The following is a 22,738-nucleotide window of genomic DNA, read 5'->3' on the forward strand; positions in this document are numbered from 1 at the left end:
TTCTCTGAAACTTGTATAAATTTCATTTATTACTGAAATTACTATAATCACATTGAAACACACTAAAAATCCAAACCATCAATTAGGAAAAACTCCTATGGGTATCCAGTCCCTTTGATTGAACTTGATTAACAAAAGAGATAAAAGACATAGTTTGTGATGAAACTTAAGATCCAAATGCTAAGCATTTTCAAGCTGTAATAAAGTATGTACCAATTCCAAGTATCAAGTATGATAGCAAAATTCTAATTCATGGATTTACTCTTAATAAGCATCAAAACCAAATTCTGTTCACTGAATCCTATCTTACTTTTGATTTGTACAATGCATTCAGAGATGAGTTATTAATAAGGAAAAAAGTATTCACTGAATGCATCATGTTAAAAATGCAATTAATATTTCAAAACCACCCTTAAAAGGGAAACTATTAATAAAATTATTTGAGACAATATTATCCTGCAGATAAAGATGAATTTCTTGTATACACATGTATATCTACATGAAAGAAAGGATTCAACTCTAAATAGAAAAGGGCTGACCCTGGATAAAATCTCAGACTGCCAAACTGACGTGATTACCATTTTAAGTTGAACCAAATACAGAAGGATAAAAGCTAAGTTATGGAAAGGATGCAAGTTTAGTTACCTGCTTCCGCATAGTGGCAGAATTGGGGGTGAGAAGCAGGAAATGAAGGCAGAAATAAGACACAGAAGAAAAGGCAAAGAAGGCCTCAACTCTGACCAGAAATGAATAGAGTCAAGCAAAGCTGAGGACAGATATAACTGCAATGAGATGCCTGAAACTAGAATTTGGTAATTGACAGTCACAGAAGCTCAATTAAATCATCTTAAAGTAGAATCAGACAAAGCATCTAAAATTTCACGGAGAACAGTAGTACAGTGACCAGACAACTCAGCATGGTATTACCATTTAAAAACCTTCCCAAATAACATCAAGTCTTCAGAAGACCTTTGCTTTGGATCATTCTCTTTGAAGCTTAAAAAAGTTCCTGACTGACTGGGAGAGGCAGCACATTGCTCCAAAAAGAAACTGCTGAGATGGGTCAGTAACAGAACCCCCATTTGACCCTGGACAGACCCTGGGTCTTGGATTCTTCAAACTGAGTGGACTGTACCAGGTTTCTTCCAAGTAAAACATTTTATCATTTTGTTGACAATAAATTAAATTGGGATTGTTTAGAACCACCCCAGTTTTGGTGAGGAAGGCAAGGGGAAGAAGTTACTCAAGATAAAGAAACGTCACAGAAATTTCATGCAAGGGTCCAGCATTCAAGTTCTTGGTTTCTTAATGAATGCTGTGTGCAGAAGTAGCCTGTAAACTACATTTGCCTAACAGAAAAGTTCCCACATCCTCAGCAGAGAATGACTGCATTATTTGGAATCTTTGATCAATATGAACTACTCACTGTCTCTTCTCAAAGACGTGAGTTCTTTTTTTTTTAAACCCAAATCCTACACTGAAAGACAATCAAGGTGCTAAATGTTAACCACCAGTCAAGTTAGGAATGTTTGAAGAAAATAAATTAATCTTGAAACAAAGCAGCAGATGTTTTGGTCAAATTTCAGACATATATTATTAGAAATTAATTACTGGCCCCACTAGGTTAAAGATAAAGGGAGGCCGAGAAGTCTACAGAGCTGATATACACACAAGTGAGTGTCACTGGTTTTTTTTTTTTTTTTAAACCTAGTTTTATTAAATATTGCTTCTTTGGGGTGTGTTTATAACAACTCCCAGAACATTTTCATGTAAGGATTCAAAGCGGTCATATTAAAATACAGCTTCAATATAAAGTTTATCACAGTTTTACAGTATTCAAAAATGACAGACCTGCCTTAAAAAACAAAACCAAAAAAATGACTATTACACCCAAAACATAAGAAAACAATTAAATAAACAAATTTGGCATTTCCGTAACTTTATAGTATAAAACAGAATATTAAACCTATTACTGGCAAACGGACACTGATGTATTACCTAGTTTGAAATGTGTCCCATTTAAACACACTATACAAGTTAGCTATACAAAAGATTGATGGTCTTTTTGATGAAAGAAGTGCACCCTGAAAATTTTTGCCAGTTTAGAATATTTAGCTCTTAAAGTCAAAAAAGTCCTTTTTTCTTTTTTAAACTGAAGGCTGAATTCAGATTTTTTTTTGTTGTTTTGTTTCTTTTGTCAGCCTTCCTGGTTTAAAAACAATAGTGTCTATGGACGCCCACCAGGGGGCAGTGTAAGATTAGCCATTAAATCACGAACAGCTGCAAATATTGTGCATTCACCTGCAACAGAGAAAAATGGTCATTAGCTATTCGCAATACAGGAAAGATGATAACACACTGGTGGGGTAAGGGTAGTTAAATCTAAAATTAGTAAGAACTTTAAAGATCAAAACGAAAGACTAAATTTTAACTGCACAGATTATAGGGGATTAAGCTTTGGTGTTAAGTATTTATTAGATGATACTTGGTTTGGGTTTTTACATCATGAAGACATTTTGGGCAACTCCCAGTTAGATGTAAATTTAAGCTAATATGCCTAGAGTTTCTTTACAGAAACATTGGAGCATTGGATAAGCCTCTGAAGCTGGACTTCAAGGCTACTGGTGACCTGGTTCTTGAAACTAATGAAAGATCTAGTTTTATATTTATGCATTAGTTACAACATCAATGACATCCTTCTGCTGTTACATTAAAAGCCAGGTAACACCTGTGATAGCACTGTCTTAACAGAATCTTCTGTGATGACAGAAATATTGTATATGTGTGCTGTGGCTACTGAGGACTTGTAATATAGCCAGTGACTGAGGAGCTGAAATTTATATTTTTTATCTGATTTTAATTAACTTAAATAGCCAGATCTGGAGAGTGGCAGTTATACTGGACAGTGTAGATCTGTGACATCTATTGGAGTTTTCCCCAAAATTTTAAGGGATTGATTGACTTCTGGAATTCAATGTTAAAATCAATTAATAAAGTGATTCCTCCTTCACCAGGGGAGGAAGTGATGAGTCTGGGAGGAGGGAAGGTAGGCTAAAATATGGCATACCAACAATCCAAAAACAAGATTTGTGTGTGGGGGGCGGGGAGGCAGAGGATTGTAGGAGGTTAATGATTCATCCTCTCAATTTCCCCTTTGCTCCAAGAACCAAAGAGTCTGTGCCTCTTACTTCTTGTATATGTAAATTAAAAATAGTTCAATACAGTTAACCAAAACCAGTTGTAAATACGATAAATCCTTCCCTAGAGCATGGTCTAACGCTGAGAGGCCGCGAGTGAGGGAAGTGAAGACCTCAACTGAATAATGGCCCTCCAGCAAAGAGCAGGATATGCAGTGACCCTGTGCAAGTCACTGCAGCCTTCTCTCCAACCACTGGCAAATTAAGGTACAGAAAAAAACACCCAAAGGTTTAACCAGGCTAAGGTCAAATACAAGAAAACTACTTCCAAAATATCTCAACAATTTCGTAAATAAAAGAAGTTACATCTTTTTCTTTTTTTTAAACACATTTTCATTATTGATAGGGAGAAAAAGTTGCTTGATCCCAAACAGGATCAACACATTTGTTCCTTTAAATTTTAAATTCCATGAGACACAATAATGATAGTCATCTGCTTGTGAAGGAATGGTGTTTGTGATCAAGGTTATACTGAAAATATAATGCATGCTTTGAAAATGCTGATAGCTTTAAACTTTGATACTGAAGGACGACCTATTTTGAGCTGAAAGAAGAGATAAGTCAAAGGATGAAAGCAGAAAATTATAAGAAGTGGAAGAAGCATTACAACAAAAGCAGCACACCCTTCTCTACTGCCCAGTGCGTTCCTTATAAACTATACTTAGGTAGAACTTGTCTTTGTACATAATATGGGGTAACAAATAGCTGAAAATATAACTTCTCCCATGATCCTGTGTCTAGTAAAATTTTGACACTGTGGTAACTAAAAAATGTTTCAGAGAACAACTTCCCCTCGTTTAAAAAAAATGAATTGTTATCATACTAATCTGAACAGAAAGATATAGAGGACTTCCTTAATATTAGATATAAGCAAAATGTACTTTAATCTCCTTAATGTTAGAAACAAGCAGAATGGAAGGTAAGTTCTCTTTGCTGAGCGTTATGTTCTATAACCAAAAATTTAGCACTGCCAGGAGTTCCAGGTTAAGCATAGGCTACTCCAGTATTGAAGGACCGTGTTTCTCTGCCAGAATCATTCTGGTCTCCTCGAAAATGTTCCGTTTGAGAGCTTCACTGTGCACTTGGTGAAAAGGTTCACTTGCACCCACCTAACACTTATATAAGAAGCCCAAAAAGCAGGAAGCCATTTGTATCAGCTTTTATTCTTCACAAAACATTTAGGAGATACAGAAATTTGGATGATATTATTCTATTCATGACTGAACCATGAAATATGAGAAACCAACATGCATTTCAACTTGGTGACGAACAGAGTGGCAGGTATCGATGGTGGGGCAGGAATTCACAGCCATGGAAAATTCTATCATCCTAACCTACGGCTTAGTAGCAATGTGTGCTATAAATACAGGCTTCTGACATTAGCAACTGGGTCAGTCCTAATCACGAACAAAAATAAAGTCCAGGCAGCAGAGACGTGGACAAAACTGAAGAGCCAGTGAGAAAGGAAGAAAGCGACAGGCAGACATTAAGAGGGCCACGGCAACCATAGCTCTACTACTAGGACTGGAGGGGTGAGGTGGGTAAGGAAGCAGCAGAGGGGAGAAAGGGGGATCTCTCAGAAGAACGTTTATAACATATATGCAATAAAATATCATCTACTGGTCATGTACCTTGTCGTGGTGGGTTCATCTCTGCAAACCTCTTCAGAATGTTGCTGACCATCATGGGAGCAGCAACAGAAGAGTTCTGCTGCCTGGGAATGTCTGCCTGCTGGGTGGTACCTGAAGCCATGTCATAAATGATTGGAACTATAATACTAACAGGTTCTTGGGGAGGGACTGATGTCTTCTGAGTCAGCTGAAGCTGTTGACATACAACACATACAAAAGAAAATAAAAATACAGTAAGAAAACAAAATACTTACTGAAAATGATTCAAAGGTACAATCATTTACTAAGATTAAAGATACAACAAGTAAAAGAAAATTAAATATAACAAAAGAAATGACCAACAATACCATGATTAAGATGCAATTGTGTCACACAATTACCAGGTTCAATATATTTCTTACTACAGAAACGAAGATTACATGAAGTCTAAACACACACACACACACACACACACACAACCCCTCCAGGTGGTACTTACAAAAAATAGCATTTTGGATTTCAGCACCACAGCAGGCGTCCCAGGAGGTGCAATTGGTGGTGCACTGGGAGGGATCGTCAGGCAAAACTGAACGTTCCATTTTAGCTGTGTTGCCTGGTCAGGAAACTGTTTCGGAAAAAAAAAATCATGATAAACGAATTTTATACTCACTTATCAACAGATCGTGAAGTTGATAACCTGCATTTTTTCAAAGGAAATACACATGTGGAGTTGCTAACTGAAGAGTCAAGCTCTCGATTTATGAGATATGTTCCCTTTCCTTTCCTCCCACTTCATTAAGGTCTGCGGGTTCTGCTTCCTTGTTGTCTCTGACATCCGTTCCCGCCTCTCTATTTTCACTGATGCCAAGGAGCTGATAGATCCCTAACTTCTCCCATGACCCTGTAACGGTCCCTTCTGGTGGCTGCCTCTCCCAATCTATCCTTACAACACTGCCAGACAAATGTCCTAGAGCATAGTTCTAATTTAGCTTACAAATTCTCAGTGACACACAAGAATCCATGCTGCCCCAAGCACCCCCACCCTGCCACCTAGGGATCAACACTGGCATTCAAGACACTTCCTAACTGGGGCCAATCTAGACTTCCCAGTCTCATTTCCATCTCCTTCCCTAAAAGCAGCTAGTCAAACTGTATTACTCATTTTAAATTATATCTACTGGAGCTTTTTTAGTGACAATATTTACTCCTTTAAAAAAACTCAAATGGATTTTTTTAAACCCAAATAATGTTTCCTATAGCCTATCAGAGCAGAAGCCAAATGCTGAGACAATTAGCAAAGGGACAGTGCCGTCCCAATATTAACAGTAAAACACGAACTGAAAAAAAGAAGTGAGGTATTTACAGTTATCCAAAGCAATGCTAGAAACATTAAAATGAAGGACTACTGTAAAACTGGAAAAATAAAATTAGCTTCCACCTGGATTCCAGCTATATAATTGTATACTTTCATAGGAAAGAAGAGGCATTAAAAATTTCCCCAGAGAAAACAGTTTTTTCAATAAATGGTATTAGGCATGGGAGGATTATTTCATGATCTAAGAATAGGAAGAAGATATTAAATGTATTTGTTTTTGTAAGAGGGAAGTCGCTGGCAACTTAGGTTACCTATGGGGAGGAGGACTAGACAGTTGGACAAGGATGGATGTGAAATTTCCCACTGTCTCATTCTAAACTCAAAAGATACAAGAGGATTGTGTTACCTACCCAAAGACAAATAAAATTTAAGTTAAAAATTAAGAAGAATGCAAGAGGAAAATAAAGGTTACATAATGGTGAAAACCAACATATGCTCTCCCACCAACTCCAACCTCCTCTGATTGACCTGGCTAGAAAAGTTTGTCTCTGTAACTTACCAGCTCTAGCTTCATAATATGCACACAGTCCCTGAGGATGTGTGTAGGAGCTCCTAACAGCTTGGTGAAAGCTATTAATGTATTGGCTTTAAATGGTGGTCCTGCAACCTACAAGGATAAATAAAGCAAGTTAAGTTACTCTTCATTCTACCTTGATTCTGTTTCACTGAGTGTATTAAAATTATGCATTAAGAAACACATACTCTTGTTTCAAAGAATTTCTCCAAAACTTGAAGTTCGTCAGGTTTCCACTGTCCTGCATTTTCGGGTGTCACTTTTAGCTGAAGTGTTTGGTTGGTTTTAGGACTAAGGGCTACTCTGCATTTCAGTGCATCAGTCTTAAACATGATCACCCCGGGTTCATTGGAATTTATCAGCTGCAGCTGCAAAACAAGAAGTATGCATCAAATTAACATACCAGGCAATATGTAAGTCAAGGAGAAAATGTAATTATAAGTAGATAATTGTTTCAAAAGGAAAACAACTAAGTTGAGACCTGTTCCAAAACAAAGATATCTAGGCCTTGAGCACCAGCAACTGCTACTAACCACATGGCAGAGAGACAGGTGAGCAAACATTATGTGTCTCTTGATGGAAGAACATACCACCACCTATCAAATACTCTTGCAAAACAACCAACTTGAACCTGAATTCAGTAGTCAGATCCACAGGACTGATCGACATTACAAAAATATGGGGGTCAAAACAGCATGTCAGGTGATTCAAAAGGGATGCGATCACCAAGGTCCAGACTGAGAAATTCTAGAGGACAAATGATATGGCTTCTTCAACAAACAGATTATTTAATGAGAAACAGAGATGGAACCTATAATTTAAAAAGGACTTAAAGATATGTATGGATTCTGATTCAGATGGTTAAAAACTGTGACAACTTGGGAAATATGGACACCAACTAGATGGTTGATTATAAAGAAACCATATTTATGATGAAATGATGTCAGGAATTTGCTGTCAAACAATCTGAGAGGAGGAGTTACAGATGAAATAGTATTAGTGTCAGTTCACTGTTGAAGGTGGGTATGAGAACAGACAGGTTCATTGTATAAGAGAATTATATATTCTACTTCTGTATATGCTTAAAATTGCCTACAGTAAGTTTTAAAAAAAAAAATGGTCCATTAGAAAAAAAAAAAAAGAATAAAAAGTTCAATTAAAGAATGTTAGATCTGGGTTGGGATGTTATGCTAGCCCAGGATTGGTAAATATAAGTTCTATGGTTTCTGCTGCAACCACCAACGATGCCATCATAGGTGAAAGCAGCCACAGGTAACAGGCAACTGAATGCGTGTGGCTGTGTTCCAATAAAACTTTACAAAGACAGATGGAGGGCAGGACTTGGCCCCTGAGGCACACAGTTCACTGACCTCTGCTCTACCATAATGTATTGATTATGCACATGAGCAAAATGGGTTCAAAGGCTTTGTGGCAGAGGTGAGGCTAGATAAGGGGTCTGCTGATTACCATTTTAAATGCTAATTTATTCAACTTATGTTAAAACTTCTTTCTTTCAAATTCAAATGTAAAGGTTGCAAAATAGCTTGGTGCCATCTGTGGAGAGGCTATTTTAAGCATTCACCATTCTGACTACCTCATTAACATAACTATAAATAATAATTATTATAAATAATATATAACTGAATACCAAGACATTATGTACAAGTTTTATATAAAGTTATCTCAAATTCCCACAACTGCTGGGAATTAGGTAGATACTGCTATTATTATTATCAAAAAGGTGAAGAAATTTGCCCAAGCTTATACCAGCCAGTGGCATGTCCTGGCTACAAACTGGGGTAGTCTGATTCTAGAACTAGAATATTCTAGTTTATAGTTCAACTCTGAACTGTATAGATTATATATATATATAAATATAATTATTATATATTATTCATATTAATAACTTATAATTATAATATATTACATTATTATATATAATATTATATATACAACTCTGAACTATATATATTATAGATTCTAGAATAGTTCAACTCTGAACTATTTCCTAATGATTATCACCACAGGATAGAAGTCTTTCTACACGAGTTTGAAATCCATTCAATTGCTCATGTATTTATGAAGCAGCTTTCAGGGCTTTTTCCTGGTAGCTCAGTGGTAAAGAATCAGCTTGTCAATGTAGGAGACATAGGTTCAATCCCTGATCCAGGAAGATCCCACATGTCGCAGAGCAACTAAGCCCGTGTGCCAGAACTATTGAGCCTGTGCTCTAGAGCTTGGGAACCACAACTACTGAAGCCCACATGGGCTAGAGCCCATGCTCCACACACAAAAAAGCAGCTTTCATCCTTTTGTGATCATAAATAACTTCAGGATCACAGATTCAGAGTCAGCCTGCCTGCAGAAGCATTCCAGAAGGCAAGTAATTACTCATGTGCTATTCTCTGCCAAATCAGATCCTGGGTACACTTGTCTCATGGTCTACTGGAGATCTCCAGATTCATGTTAGCCATAGTACAGCTAATGATAAAAGAAGCAACTTGTTAATGTAAGAAGGAAAAGAAAACAGTGGATCCACTTTCAATGCTAGGCTGGGGAGAAACCGTAATTCTAACGAGCTGGTTAAAGGAGGTGAGGGAACAGTTCATATCCTATTCTGGGAGGCATCTAAGCATTTGACTTGACAATCACCACTCAGGAATTCACCAGGTACCCACATACCGTCTCCTGCTGAATAATTCTTTGAAGGTGGCGTCTCATGATGACTGATCCAAGGAATCTCTCAAGCGGAGAACATAGGTAACTACCTGCCAGGCCGGGCACGAGGCCTGGCGTTGGAGAGGGCAGCAGCAAAATGTTCAAGGCACTGTGAGTGAGGATGGTAGGGATGGAGGCTGCCCAGGAGCGCTGAGGTAGTTTACGAGGTGGAGGCATGTTTGTTGGCATCGTTTGGGAACCTTTTGGGAAGGAAAATATCATTTTTTTTTTAAACAAATGCTTACTATCTCACTGTTCCCTGTTTTGCTTTGCTTTTATCTATCAGTCTGTACTGTTTCTGTTACTCCTTGTGGTGTAACAATCACACATAAGCTTCTTACAGTTACTTTCCTCCCTGCAGCCAGGTCCCTTGCAGTATGACTTTATGGCAACTCCTTCAAGGAGTGATGTCTACTTCTTTACTTGTATTCTGGGCTCACCCTGTCAGTTGCTGTGGCCTACAGAAGGCACTGGAAGTGACACAGTGCCAGCTGTCGGCCTAAGCTTTTACTCACTCTCTCGGAACCCTCTCCAGCCCAGGCGAGCAAGCCCATATTAAGTATGAGACCACACGAAGCAGAGAGAAGCCAGGCCCCCGCCAACCCAGGAGCTGACCACAGATGCACAAGTGAGCCCAGCAGAGCCTGTAAGCTCATCCAGCTGGGCTCAGCCCAAGCTGCCAACCTGCAGAACAGCAAGCTAACATATAATTGTTGCTTTAAGCCACAAAAAGTAATGCGGCAAAAGCTAATGAACATATCTGTACAATTCTTCTTTATTAATCTGCATAACTATGCCAGTTACCTTGAGGTTATCTTTCAAGGTCCAGTACTGCAGCTAAGTTAGCAATCACGACAGAGATACAAGACTCTCCTCCAATTCTGGAGAAAATATTCCCCTTCTTCTGCCTAACTTTGCAAATTAACTATCGTTACAACCAACTTACTAAATGGATAAAAGTTTAAGTTGTTAAGTATCCTTATTAAGTCATGACTTTCAAATGTGAGGATGGGATAGGATGATTAAAATAGGTCATTTGTTGGTTATCCTAAAAGCTCAAATAAAAATGTTGATGACACTCACTTGTTCCAGCTCGAGGGGAATGAGAAGCATCTGGAACTGGAGAATGTAGTGATGGGTTGGCTGGTGACATCCCAGGCATGCGTGTTGCTGGTGAGGGGCCAGACACTTGAGGAGACCCTGGCCAGTTCCCTGCTCGGCCACTTGGTGACACCATAGTGTATGGAGAACTAGGGTCCAGGGTTCCTGCAAACAAGTAAACAAATGGTTTTCAAAACCTGTATTTTAATATCTGAAAAGTATTTGACAACATTCACATGCTTATACCCTATGTAGTGATAATTTTATTTTTTCTTTCAGAAAGATATTTCACTAAAGCCTGATAGACATGACACATTTGATCTCTACTTGGTATAGTTTTTGTATTTTTTAATGTGATACAAAAATTAGGAACATAAAAAAAAGATTGAGAAAGGATAAAATTTATCTTTACATAAGGTTCAAGATGTATAATACGTAACAGTCTCCTTTAGACTATATAGGAAATACTATGGTTGAAAAGATAAAGAAAAAAAAAAAACAACCTCAAAGCACCATTAAGGGCAGAAATCTTTTATTTTTAAACTAACCCTGACAAATTATGTTTTCAATCTATTCAGAGAAGGCTGAGGAGAGGGATTTTCCATTTTCTTTATTTAGTAAAAGACACAGTAACTAAGAAATAAACCAAGAATCAAGTTTTGAAAGCAGTGACTTCCTGAACAATATCAAATTAAAATTTCATCCTGCAGATACCTTTAACATAATTACACCCCTTTGTAACCATCATGAGAAATGCTGGGCTGGAAGAAGCACAAGCTGGAATCAAGACTGCAGGGAAAAATCTCAATAACCTCAGATATGCAGATGTCACCACCCTTATGGCAGAAAGCGAAGAGGAACTCAAAAGCCTCTTGATGAAAGTTAGAGTGAAAAAGTTGGCTTCAAGCTCAACATTCAGAAAACTAAGATCATGGCATCTGGTTCCATCACTTCATGGCAAATAGATGGGGAAACAGTGGAAACAGTGTCAGACTTTATTTTTTGGGGGCTCCAAAATCACTGCAGATGGTGACTGCAGCCATGAAATTAAAAGACACTTACTCCTTGGAAGAAAAGTTATGACCAACCTAGATAGCATATTCAAAAGCAGAGACATTACTTTACCAATAAAGGTCCGTCTAGTCAAGGCTATGGTTTTTCCAGTGGTCATGTATGGATGTGAGAGTTGGACTGTGAAGAAAGCTGAGCACCGAAGAATTGATGCTTTTGAACTGTGGTGTTGGAGAAGACTCTTGAGAGTCCCTTGGACTGCAAGGAGATCTGACCAGTCCATTCTGAAGGAGATCAGTCCTGGGTGTTCTTTGGGAGGAATGATGCTAAAGCTGAAACTCCAGTACTTTGGCCACCTCATGCGAAGAGTTGACTCATTGGAAAAGACCCTGATGCTGGGAGGGATTGGGGGCAGGAGGAGAAGGGGACGACAAAGGATGAGATGGCTGGATGGCATCACTGACTCGATGGACATGAGTCTGAGTGAACTCTGGGAGTTGGTGATGGACAGGGAGGCCTGGCATGCTGCAGTCCATGGGATCGCAGAGTCGGAGACGACTGAGCAACTGAACTGAACTTGTAACCAAATGACAAAATGAGAAAATACTACCATATATCAGAGAGTAAATGTTCCTTACTTAATCTTACAAATCGGTAAGAAAAAAAACACAAGAATATAGGCAAAAGATATAAACTAGCAGATGTAAAATAAGAGACATGAAAAGACTGATGAACATAAGAACTTCACTAATAATCAAAAAAACACACACTGAACAGTAAGATGCCATTTTTTACTTATCAAAGTGACTGAGACTTCTTTAAAAATCACAATACCCTGTGCTGCCAATGATGCAGGAAAACAGACATTCTTGTATGATACTAGAGGAAATTGGCACAGCCTTTCAGGTGAGCAATCTGCAATGTTTCAAAAGCTTTAGAATTTCTCAAACCCTGTGAGACAGCAATTCCACTTCTAGGAACTTACCTAGGAAAATAATCCTGTGAGCAGAGAAGATACCACTTTCAGTTGTGAAAAAATACAAACATTCTAAACATATCATATTAGGAGAGCAGTTAAATCATGGTATGCCCAGACAAGGGGATACTATGAAGCCATTAGTATGATGATATATAGTTCTTACTAACAAAAATGCTCCTGCAAATATTCATAGTAAAGAGTAGAATCACAGGTGCTACACAGTTGTACAACCTGAGGAAGCTCTTTATGTTCAGAATTGGCATGGGATTCATGATATAGTTAAGTGACGAAAGTAAGGCACTGAACATGGTGTACAGTATGCTGCCATGTACATAAAAGAGAGAGAAAGACCACTCCACATAAAACATCTCGCCAAGAATTCATGAGAAATTAGTAGCACTAAATGCCTTTGGGAAGAGGAACTAGGTGGTTTTGGTCAAAGGGAAGGGAAACACCTCACTGGCTACCTCTTCTTTATCTATCTGAACAAATTCAAAATAGAAATTTTGAGTTAAAAAATTCAAGTCTCAAAGCAATACATATGATAGGGTCCCAGTTTTTTTTGACGGGGTGGTGTTTGGGCAGAGAGACAAGAAGATGGGTAGAGAGCAAGCTACAGCAACAGAGATTCAGGCAAGCAGCAGGTACATGACAGGTCACGTGAGGCGGGGAAAGAGTTCAAAGCAGACAGACTAACTGGTAGATCTCTTGGTGGTGTTATTAGCAAAAACCTAGTTTTTTCATTCTTTTTTGGGCTGAGCCACGCAGCATGTGGGGTCTTAGTTTTGAACCTGCGCCCCCTGCAGTGGAAGTGCAGAGTCCTAACCATCGGACTGCAGGGGAACTGCCAGGAAAAACATATTTTCTTTTGCTATTCCCCCAATATGTAAGTGCTAATTTTGCAAAAAGAAAACTTTTATTTCACAAAAACTACTTTCACATCAAACTCTTATGCTCTAACGATTTCTATGTATGGACTCACCATGTGGACTAGCAAAACTGGCCCCTGGTCCTATTGAGATTCCATGCGAGGATGGGGGAGGAGTTGGAACAAATGATGCTGGTGATGGGGCTCTCAAAGCCCCACTCGGGGAGCTGGCAGCATGCAGATTTCCTAATAAAGGAAAATAATTATAGATGATCTTGCAGGACACATATTATGTCCTGACCAAGGACCCCAAGTTAAGACTCTATCTACAGACTAAAGAAACAAGTAATAAAGCTCCCAGAAGTAGCACAAAGAAAAACTGGAACAATTTCACCACTAAAAGAGAGATCAACTCCATGGGGCCCCAATTCTAGCTCTTACATTGACTAATTTTTTTTTAAAAAAATATATGCAGTGTAGCAGTGTAGTTTTTTATTCACTCATTCACTCATTCAACAAGAAGGCATGAACATCAATGTCATGCCAAGCATTGTTGTACGTACTGGGGATGCAGCAGTTAACAAGAAACAAAAATTCTTGCCCTCATGGGAGTTTATATTCCAGTATAATGAGAAAGACAAATATATGTCAGGTTATGTTAAGTGCTATGGAGAAAAACAGGGCAAGGTAAGGGGGATATATCGTGTGGTGGTGGAGGTAGGTGCTGCTCTTTATATAGAGCAACTTCTTCAAAAAGGGGCTATGTGGGCTGAGACATAAAGTGAAGGATGAGGCATGAGGATATCCAGGGAATAACACACTGAAGGCAAACAGAGGAGCTAGTGCAAAGGCCCCAACAGTAGCAGCAGTTAAAAATAACAGGGGGAGGCCAGTGTGGCTGGAACAGCGTGAGCAAGGTGGGGAAGGGGAAATGGAAAACAATTAGGTCAGAGAGGTGGGAGGAGGGTCCCAGATTTCATAGGGATTTGTAGGCTGCTTTAAGGACTTAGGGTTTACCCTGAAAGAGATGGGAAGCCACTGCAGAGTTTGGAGCAGAGGAGTCATGACCTAACTTCTGTACCCCAAGGATCATTCTAGCTGCTATTGAAAAACAAGACTATAGGGAAGGGGGCGGGGAAACCAGTCAGAGGCAACTGCAATTACCTAGGTAAAGATGGTTAGTGACTCGGGAAAGGGTGAAGGCCGAGACATTGATAAGTGGTTAGGTTCTAGATAAAGTCTGAAGACAGAGCTGACAATATCTGGTAACTGACTGACTGTGGGTGTGAGAGAAAGGAGTCCAACACGACTCCTACAGCTGTGGCCCAAGTAACAGGAACGAAGAAGCTGCCACTTGCTGAAATGGGGTGTCTATGGGAGCAGTAGTATAGGGAACAGCTGGAGGGTGTTAGGAATTTAGTCTCAGCTGTACTGAGTTTCAGATGTTGGTTAAACATCTATCGATACATGGAAATGCTGAACAGATAGCTGGAAAATGATAGGACTCGAGTTTAGCAGAGAGGCCTAGATGGAGATATAAAAAACTGGGAGACGTGAGCTTAAGGATGGTGTTTAGCCACAGGACTAACTTGAATTTACAACTATGAAGGGCAGGGACTATGACTACCAAAACTATGAATGCAACATTAAAATACTTGCTACATTACCATAATTATCCTCAATACCAGCAGTTTTCAAATTCTCCACTATTAGGTAAGAGAACTTCATATTCTTAATATTATATAATACCTAATGCAGTATTAGTTCAATACAGTATGAATTCAATATTAACATATTTACATTCAAGAAATATGTTAATTGACTTGGTTAATCTTTAAGTATTATATTTACATATCTAGCTGTGTGACCTGGACAAGTGACTTAACTTCTCCATGCCTCATTTTTCCTCTGTTAATGGGAAATAATAGGTCCTATGCCACGGGTTTGCTGTGGAGACTAAATGGGTAAAGTACTTAGAACAGGGCCTGGTGCACAGGAAGCACTATAGAACTGTCTGCTACTATAATTATTTCAATAATCATCTCTCCTTTGCGAAACCAGTCTCAACTCACATCCTAGAAACCCCCTCCCCTCGGGTGCTGGGTCCCTGCTTCCCATTCTCTCCCTTGCTCCCCAGCTGCTCCTCCCTAGGCTCCCACACTGTCTACTGTTGGAACTTCACAGGGGCTGAGTCCCCCACCAGCTCAGCCTTCGGGAACCTTCAATGACACAATGATCCAAGTCTTCACCGGGGGTGCCACCAACTCCGATGAGCAGGGAAGGGCTCATCTACCTGAAAATCTCATACCAGTCCTCCTCGCTAGCTTGAGCTAACAGGGTAAGCTTGAGGAGCAGGGCTGTTATTGGGCTCACTGCTGAATTCCCAGCACCCAGCAGCATTAGACACACAGCAAGTGCTTAAAACATACTGTTTTAACATTTCAGTTAAAAGTCTAAATCTGGCATTCTCCAGCAATTTTTACAGTGCACTTCATGAGGCTGCCCACAGAGCCATTTTGTTCGTACAAGCAGGTTGTGCCCTGCTTGACTCTGAGGGCGGGGCACCATTCACACACACCGGGGCTCTGTCAGCTCCTTCTGTAAGGGAGCTTTTCTGTAAGCAGTCATCGAAGCAGGAAAGCAGTCACACACACTACACACATGGGTGTGGTTGTGTTCCATGAAACTATTTACAAAAGCAGGTGGTGGGTAGGACATGGCCCACTGGCCTGAGTGTGTCAACCTCTGACACAGATCACGCTGTGACACAGACCATGCTGTGATTCCTGGAGTTGCACCGTGAGTCTGGTTCCGGGTGACAACCCTGCCACTTAATTCAAACCTTTTAAAAGTGCTCCTGAATCACACAGATTTCAAAACCCTGCAATAATGAATGAATAGCAAATATCTGGCCATAGACTAGCAAAGCAGTTCTCTCTGAAGTCTCAGGCTACATGTGTAGGATTTCTCACTGTATGTGTGTCTATTTGGGATGTGAAAGTTGAACATGCCAAGAGTTAGTATCTTACCCGGAGACTGTGTATGCATCATAGAGGGAGACTGGTTGACTGTGCTGTGGTAAGATGTAGGGGGTGAAGTAAGAGGATAAGCACCTGATGCTCCTGGCTGCTTTGGAAATGGCTGAAAAGAAGAAAATTCCTTGTTGGTAAAATGGCCAACCATGTAGCATATGTGGGCGTGGCTTTCCGCCATCAAGAGCTACAGTGTTAATTAACATTTACATGTCACTGGTTATCAAATAGGAAAAGTGAGGTGTGAAAATGCCCCAAATTCACACCAGTATTGCAAATTTTAAAAAGCTCCCTTTCAAAGTGTTTTAAAAATAGCAACGTCCCCATTCCTGACCTTGCAGTACCACTACTTTATCCCTCAAGAGCTTTTTTTTTTTGCTCATTTTATCTACCAAATCACTGATTTATCAGTATTATTTATCTACCATTTCATTGATTCTAAGATCAACTCCCCCCGCATTTTAACATCTCTGAAATTATGGTATGTCTTCCAATTCATGCATGCTGCAGTCTAACTGCAGCACTCTTTCAGGCAGTACATAAACAGCGCACCATACACTGGTGGCATTTGAGAGTCAGTGAAATATGATAGTTCAACCTGGTCCCTACTCATTTTCACCTTCATCTCCAGTAACAAAAATCCGAGGACAACTCTTCCTAGTGTATTTTTTTAACTAGAGTATGAGTCACATACAACAAAGCACACAAATGCATAGTCTGATGAGGGTTTATAAATGTAACTGCCACATAAGTCAAGATGCTGAAGAACATTACCAGAACCCCAGAGGCCTCCCTCCTTCCAAATCTCTTATCACCTCCCAAAAGGTAAGCAGAACTCTGACTTCCATCACTCAAGCTTGGTTTTGCATCTCATATAAATAGTGAATGTACTCATTAGTGTTTGGCTTCTTTTGTTCAACACTGTTAGTGAAAACCATTGTTTTGTTGCATGGAGCAACAGCATTTTTCTTTTCTCTGAAGTATTTCTGTGTATTCCAGTTTACTCACTCATTCTTCTGTTGTCGGTTATTTGGGTTGTTTATAATTTTTTGCATAAATAATGTTGCTATGAACACTCCTGTATTCTCCGGCTGCATTTCTGTTGCACATATACCTAAAGTAAAACTGTTAAATCACAGGCATGCATAATGTTCAGCTTTAGCACTCTGAATACTGCTAAATACCACTGCAAGGTAGCTGTACCATTTTACACACCTTTCAGCAGTGAGAGTTTCAGGGGTCCTGATACCAAATGTTGGCAAGGATTACTAATTTTTTTCCTTAAAGCCATTTTTGTGGGTATGGGGTATTAACCTCACCATGGTTTCAATGTATAATTCTGTGATGCCAGATGACAATGTTCACCTTTTCTGTGCTTACTGGCCATTTGGACATCACCTTTTATGACCACACGGGTGATCACCCACCATTATTTTAAGTGCATGAGTCTAAGGTTAATGCTGTCTCTGGTACTATTTACTTCCCTTCACTAGAAGCCTCCCCCTGTCTCCCTTTGTCATTATTTTTCACATGGCTGTCTTGTGTCCACCAAGGACTTCCTTGCCTTTTAACAAAGAAGTGCAAACACCTGTAGAACCTGTTAAGTAACAGAAATGTGATGCCATGTGCAATATCAGTTAGACATCACCTGTTGCTGCGGTGGTGGTTGGAGTTGTGAGATTAAAGAATCCATCATATCTCCTCCAATGGGAGAAGGGGGATTATCGTCCTCATTTACAGACCTTCTTCGAGCATCCTGATTGCTGTCAACAAACATATTCAGGAATGTCTATGGATATAAACAGGTAAAATTTAGATTATTTTACCTAACTTTAGTAAGATATTCTTAATCATTTAGCATGTGTTAATAGAAACAAACACATCATGTCCATCTCTGAAATACAAGTTTGACACATGGCCACCATTGTTAGGCCAACCTAGAAGAGACAGTCATCGTTTTGAAGGAAAGAAGGAAAATTGAGGAAAATGGTTAAACATAACAATAAAAAAATCTAAGTGCTGTTATGTGAACAAAAGTTAAAGAAAGAAGTACATCCTGGTCAAAATATTTTATTAATTTCTGAATCAGAAATGTGGAAAAGAATAAAAAGTTGCATGGTAGGCATGTAAACAACTTCAATGACTTGGAAAGTTTCCTATTTAGTGAGAGTTCTCACTTTTTAAGCCAGCAAATATGAAAGAGGAAAACTGAATAAAGAAACTAAGCCATCTTTTTCCTTTTTATTTTATGTAACAATCTTGAACTATCAAGAATGGGATAAGGGTGTGTTTTATAGAGCATGTCATCAAAAATTAGGCGAGGCTACCAGAATTTGTGTCTCAATCACAGATTCTTTTTAATACCCTCTACCTGCCCAATCTTCAAAAATATAGATTATAAGCTTATCAGAATTACTGAAAAGCTTTTAAGGGTACATAGTCTGACTTCTAATTAAAGGTAATAGTTTATTCACAATACTCATTTCATCTTCTCTCAACAGCCCCCTGAAACTCCTAAAAAATTTTTTAAGCAAAAGTCACAAAGACAAAAACAATGGGATAAGAGAGAAACAACAATAAATTCTAGGAGGCTGCAGAGCAGATGGCTGAATGGTAACTGAACTATCCAATGTGAGGAAGTCGTTTCCTAAGCAAGCAGTGGGGAAAGCCAAGAAGCAAAGCTATTTCCACCCAGATCTCCAAGATACACAGGAACTGACAGCATCAGACACCTCTGGAAATGAGAATGAAAGAGACTAAAAGCAGAAGGACTAGGTGATTGTCTCTTTCCGAGACAGTGAAACCCTCCAGACCCTCTGTCCTCCCACTGAATGAAGCTGACCTCTACCACTTGGCAGAAGGTCTCTGATTTGGGGGACTCTAGGATCAATTGAGAGCTGGGGTACCATATTAAAAATGAAGATTAAAGTTTTCATAATGAATGCTGAGAATACCAGTTTACTTCTCTTATTTCATTTGCCAAAAATTGGGAGCCAGTGCACACCATGCAGAGTTTTGATATTCTTCTCTTGGTCCTCACACTGGCCCAACAAAGCGATCTAAAGCTACTGACACTGGAGTTACAACCAATGAAATGGCCCAAGCAGATCGTTCCACAGTGAAGATCACAGTCAATGAGGCTCACCTTCAAGAGAGGACAATGTAGCCATAGAGAACAGATGTCACAAAATGAACTTTGAGAAACAAAAAGAGCTCTCGAATTTTTTCTAAAAAAGATGGCAAAAAAAGTTCTTGATGGAAATGAAAAAATAGAAGGATTGGAGGGAAAATGAGGAAATCTCCTAGAAACAAAGAGATAAAAAAACAGAAAAGATAAGAAAATCAGAGGATATGTCCAGGATTCCCGACATCAGAATAGCGGGGATACCAAAAGGAGCTCACAGAGAACACAAAGAAAAAGACTTGAGGAATAGCATAAGGAAGTTCCCCAGAACAAAAGGATGTAAGTTTCCAGACTGAAGGAGTCCACTTGTTCACATAAGGCTGAAGAAGTGGAATGGATTAAACGTCTCAATGGTCACAATAGAAGCCAGGGGACAATGGAGCAATGCTTTCAAAATTCTTACAAAAAATGACTGCAACCTAGAACTCTATATCAAGCCCCTCCCTCAACTAGATGAGGTTAACTAAAGACACTTGCCAACACACAAGGTCTCAAATTAACCTTCTGTGTATCTTCTCCCAGGGAGCAACGTAGAGCATTCCACCAAAACAATGAAGTAAACCAAGAAAAAGAAGTGGGGTCCAAGTTACAGGGCAAGCAACACAAGAGAAATGAAGGACTCTCCCGCTTCATTGCTGTTTCTGCAGATCCCTAAATCGAAATCAGGGAAAAGGTCTGGAGCATTTAGAGGTCAGAGACCGTGGAAGAGATGGCTTCAAGAGGAAACTCATAAGGTACCTGATTTGTAAACATACTGAGGGCAGAGTTACATACAAGGGAAAGACTTTAAGGCTGTTAATGGTAAATAGAGAGAGCTAATAATTTTAATTAATTATGAATTTTAAAAACGAGTAATTCCCAGGAAAATAAAATGTCGAGCGAGAAAGGAAAAGTAATCATAGTAAACTTGGTAGAATAGTGTTATAATATTCATAATAATGTGAACACTGAAAAATTACCTAGTTGAAACTGCTACCCTAACCATATCTCGAGGCTGGAGGAAAAGAAGGCAAATGTGTACTGAGAGCAGCCTGGAAAGGGGAAGGGGCATACAAGAAAGAACTAAAAAAGAATTAAATCCTCATCTTCCATTAGAGTCAGATACTGCCCTTAACTAAGAAGTCAACAGGGGACAACAGAGGATGAGATGGCTGGATGGCATCACCAACTCGATGGACATGAGTCTGAATGAACTCCGGGAGTTGGTGATGGACAGGGAGGCCTGGTGTGCTGCGATTACTGGGGTCGCAAAGAGTCGGACACGACTGAGCGACTGAACTGAACTGAAGAAGTCAACAAAGAGCAATGAAAGAATGCTATTTAGAGGTAAAGGTGTGAATACCATGAGAATGTGCTGTACAGAGTAGGAGAACAGCAAGAGTAGAATTAATTTTCAATATAAACCATTTGGAACTATTAGACTCTCAACTGTAAGAACATACAATTGAGCTATCATACCAATATCTCCAGGGGTTGTGGCCTAGGACCCTACATTAAAAAAAAAAAATATCATAGTTGAACTGATGCTCAAAGCTTCTCAATATTCACTGATAAAGGCTACTTCTAAAGTTCCCTGAAACTCCAAATAGCGAACAGGACTCTCTTGAGTACCTTCCACCTTACTCATTCCATTGTAAGGAAATAAAAGGACATTTTATCATTTCATATACATAGGCACAGAACTTCTAGCTCCTTCAGAATAAAGCTACAGAGATGATGAATTACTACTAGAAGTAGTTACTACTACAGGGAGTAGTAACATGGCTACTCATTAAATTTAAACAGGAAATTGTTGCTTTCCCTCATTATTTCCCCCTCAAAGGAATTGTTTTAGGGATCCCATTTATATTTAGTACTTCTGCAACACTAAAGTCCATTACCTTGAGTCCTGGTGCAGGATAAAAACCTTCAACTAACTTGCTATTATCAAAAAGACTATAGGCCCCGTCCCGTATTGCCACGACACCTCGACTTCGGCAGTATATATCAATGCAATACATGTTCCTGAAGGCCAGTCGGATGTGGGTGGACGACTGTGGCAGGATGGAGAAGCACTGGTAGGCAGTGTTGGTTCTCTGGGTCAAGCCCAACATCGGCACAGTGGGCAGTTTGTTGATGGCATTCAACGGTGCCTGAGTATCAAACAATACCTACAAGGAACAAACACAGTGAGAGCAGCCAGTTTCTGTACAGATGCTAAAACCTCAGAATCTTCAAGGTAAAAATCATCACAAATGAGACAATCTCCTTCTGGCACATTCTGTAAAAACTTTCATCATTAAAGATGAGTTAAGTCCACATGATTTTTTGAGGAATTTTATATGACACACTGAGTCTTATTTTTAAACAGAAAATAAAGTTAATTACCTGTAATAACTGAACCACATTTGGTGTTTTGTTGAACATTTCTTGAAGCTGATGGAGAATGGTGTTGTGACAGTTACTGCATCCTGAGTTTGGACCCACAGTTCCCAAAGAAATGTGAAATTTCTGATGTATGGAATTCCACTGGATACTAATCTAAATCAAAAAGATTATGTTTCAGAAACAAAGAAAGGAAAAGATACAAGGAGAAGAAAAAATAATCTTTAAACACTAAGGCAAAATGCCAAAGATCTAAATGAGGTCTTTTTGGGAAGCAACTTGTTAAGATTAGACTCTGTAAATTCCAGATGTGCTGTCACTATGGATCAGTACATTCACTGAGTGTGTGTGTTAGCCCACTTCTACTAAATTTCTGGTATTACTTTATGTGGAAGAGTTCAGAAAGAAACTAGCTAGCTGAAATTTGTATACTAAATTTCTAGGACTTTACATATGGGGTGGGGAAAAAATAAGAACTACAGATTATGGGGAATACCTTCAAGATTAATATAGGATCAAATAATGTTAACAATCATGTGACTAAAAGCGCAGAAACATACCGTATTGTTCAAGACCATTTGTACATAATCTTCATTATAGTAATCACGCTGCTAAGTAGATTTGAAATCAGTGAAGAAAGAAACACAAATACCAAAAGTACATTACGTTGCCAAAACTCTTTATGAATACACACTCCGAAGAGGGTATAATTTTTGTTTTCAATTTTTAAGAGTTAACCATTACAAAATACTATAACAAAGTACTTAAAAATATCATTTTATCCC

The 22,738-nt window shown here is 39.1% G+C and overlaps 1 protein-coding gene across 2 annotated transcripts in view; it reads right to left on the minus strand.

Moving 5' to 3' along the window:
- Nucleotides 1–1,687: 1,687 nt before the first annotated feature.
- The window catches only part of MED14 (mediator complex subunit 14), a 60,004-nt gene continuing 38,953 nt past the window's right edge, over nt 1,688–22,738 (minus strand). Inside the window, exons 20-31 of one of the 2 annotated variants that reach the window (XM_006042936.4) lie at nt 21,957–22,109; nt 21,470–21,739; nt 18,054–18,194; nt 16,403–16,514; nt 13,488–13,619; nt 10,498–10,680; nt 9,379–9,614; nt 6,885–7,064; nt 6,682–6,789; nt 5,307–5,432; nt 4,829–5,021; nt 1,688–2,301 (exon numbers count right to left, since the gene is read on the minus strand). In XM_006042936.4, coding sequence (XP_006042998.1) covers nt 2,228–2,301; nt 4,829–5,021; nt 5,307–5,432; nt 6,682–6,789; nt 6,885–7,064; nt 9,379–9,614; nt 10,498–10,680; nt 13,488–13,619; nt 16,403–16,514; nt 18,054–18,194; nt 21,470–21,739; nt 21,957–22,109 — 1,908 coding nt within the window. In that variant the 3' untranslated portion in view covers nt 1,688–2,227. The remainder of the gene's footprint in view (nt 2,302–4,828; nt 5,022–5,306; nt 5,433–6,681; nt 6,790–6,884; nt 7,065–9,378; nt 9,615–10,497; nt 10,681–13,487; nt 13,620–16,402; nt 16,515–18,053; nt 18,195–21,469; nt 21,740–21,956; nt 22,110–22,738) is intronic. The other variant, XM_044936961.2, reaches the window with a different exon arrangement.

This window comes from Bubalus bubalis, chromosome X (genome assembly GCF_019923935.1).
Source record: "Bubalus bubalis isolate 160015118507 breed Murrah chromosome X, NDDB_SH_1, whole genome shotgun sequence".
Lineage (NCBI taxonomy): Eukaryota > Metazoa > Chordata > Mammalia > Artiodactyla > Bovidae > Bubalus > Bubalus bubalis.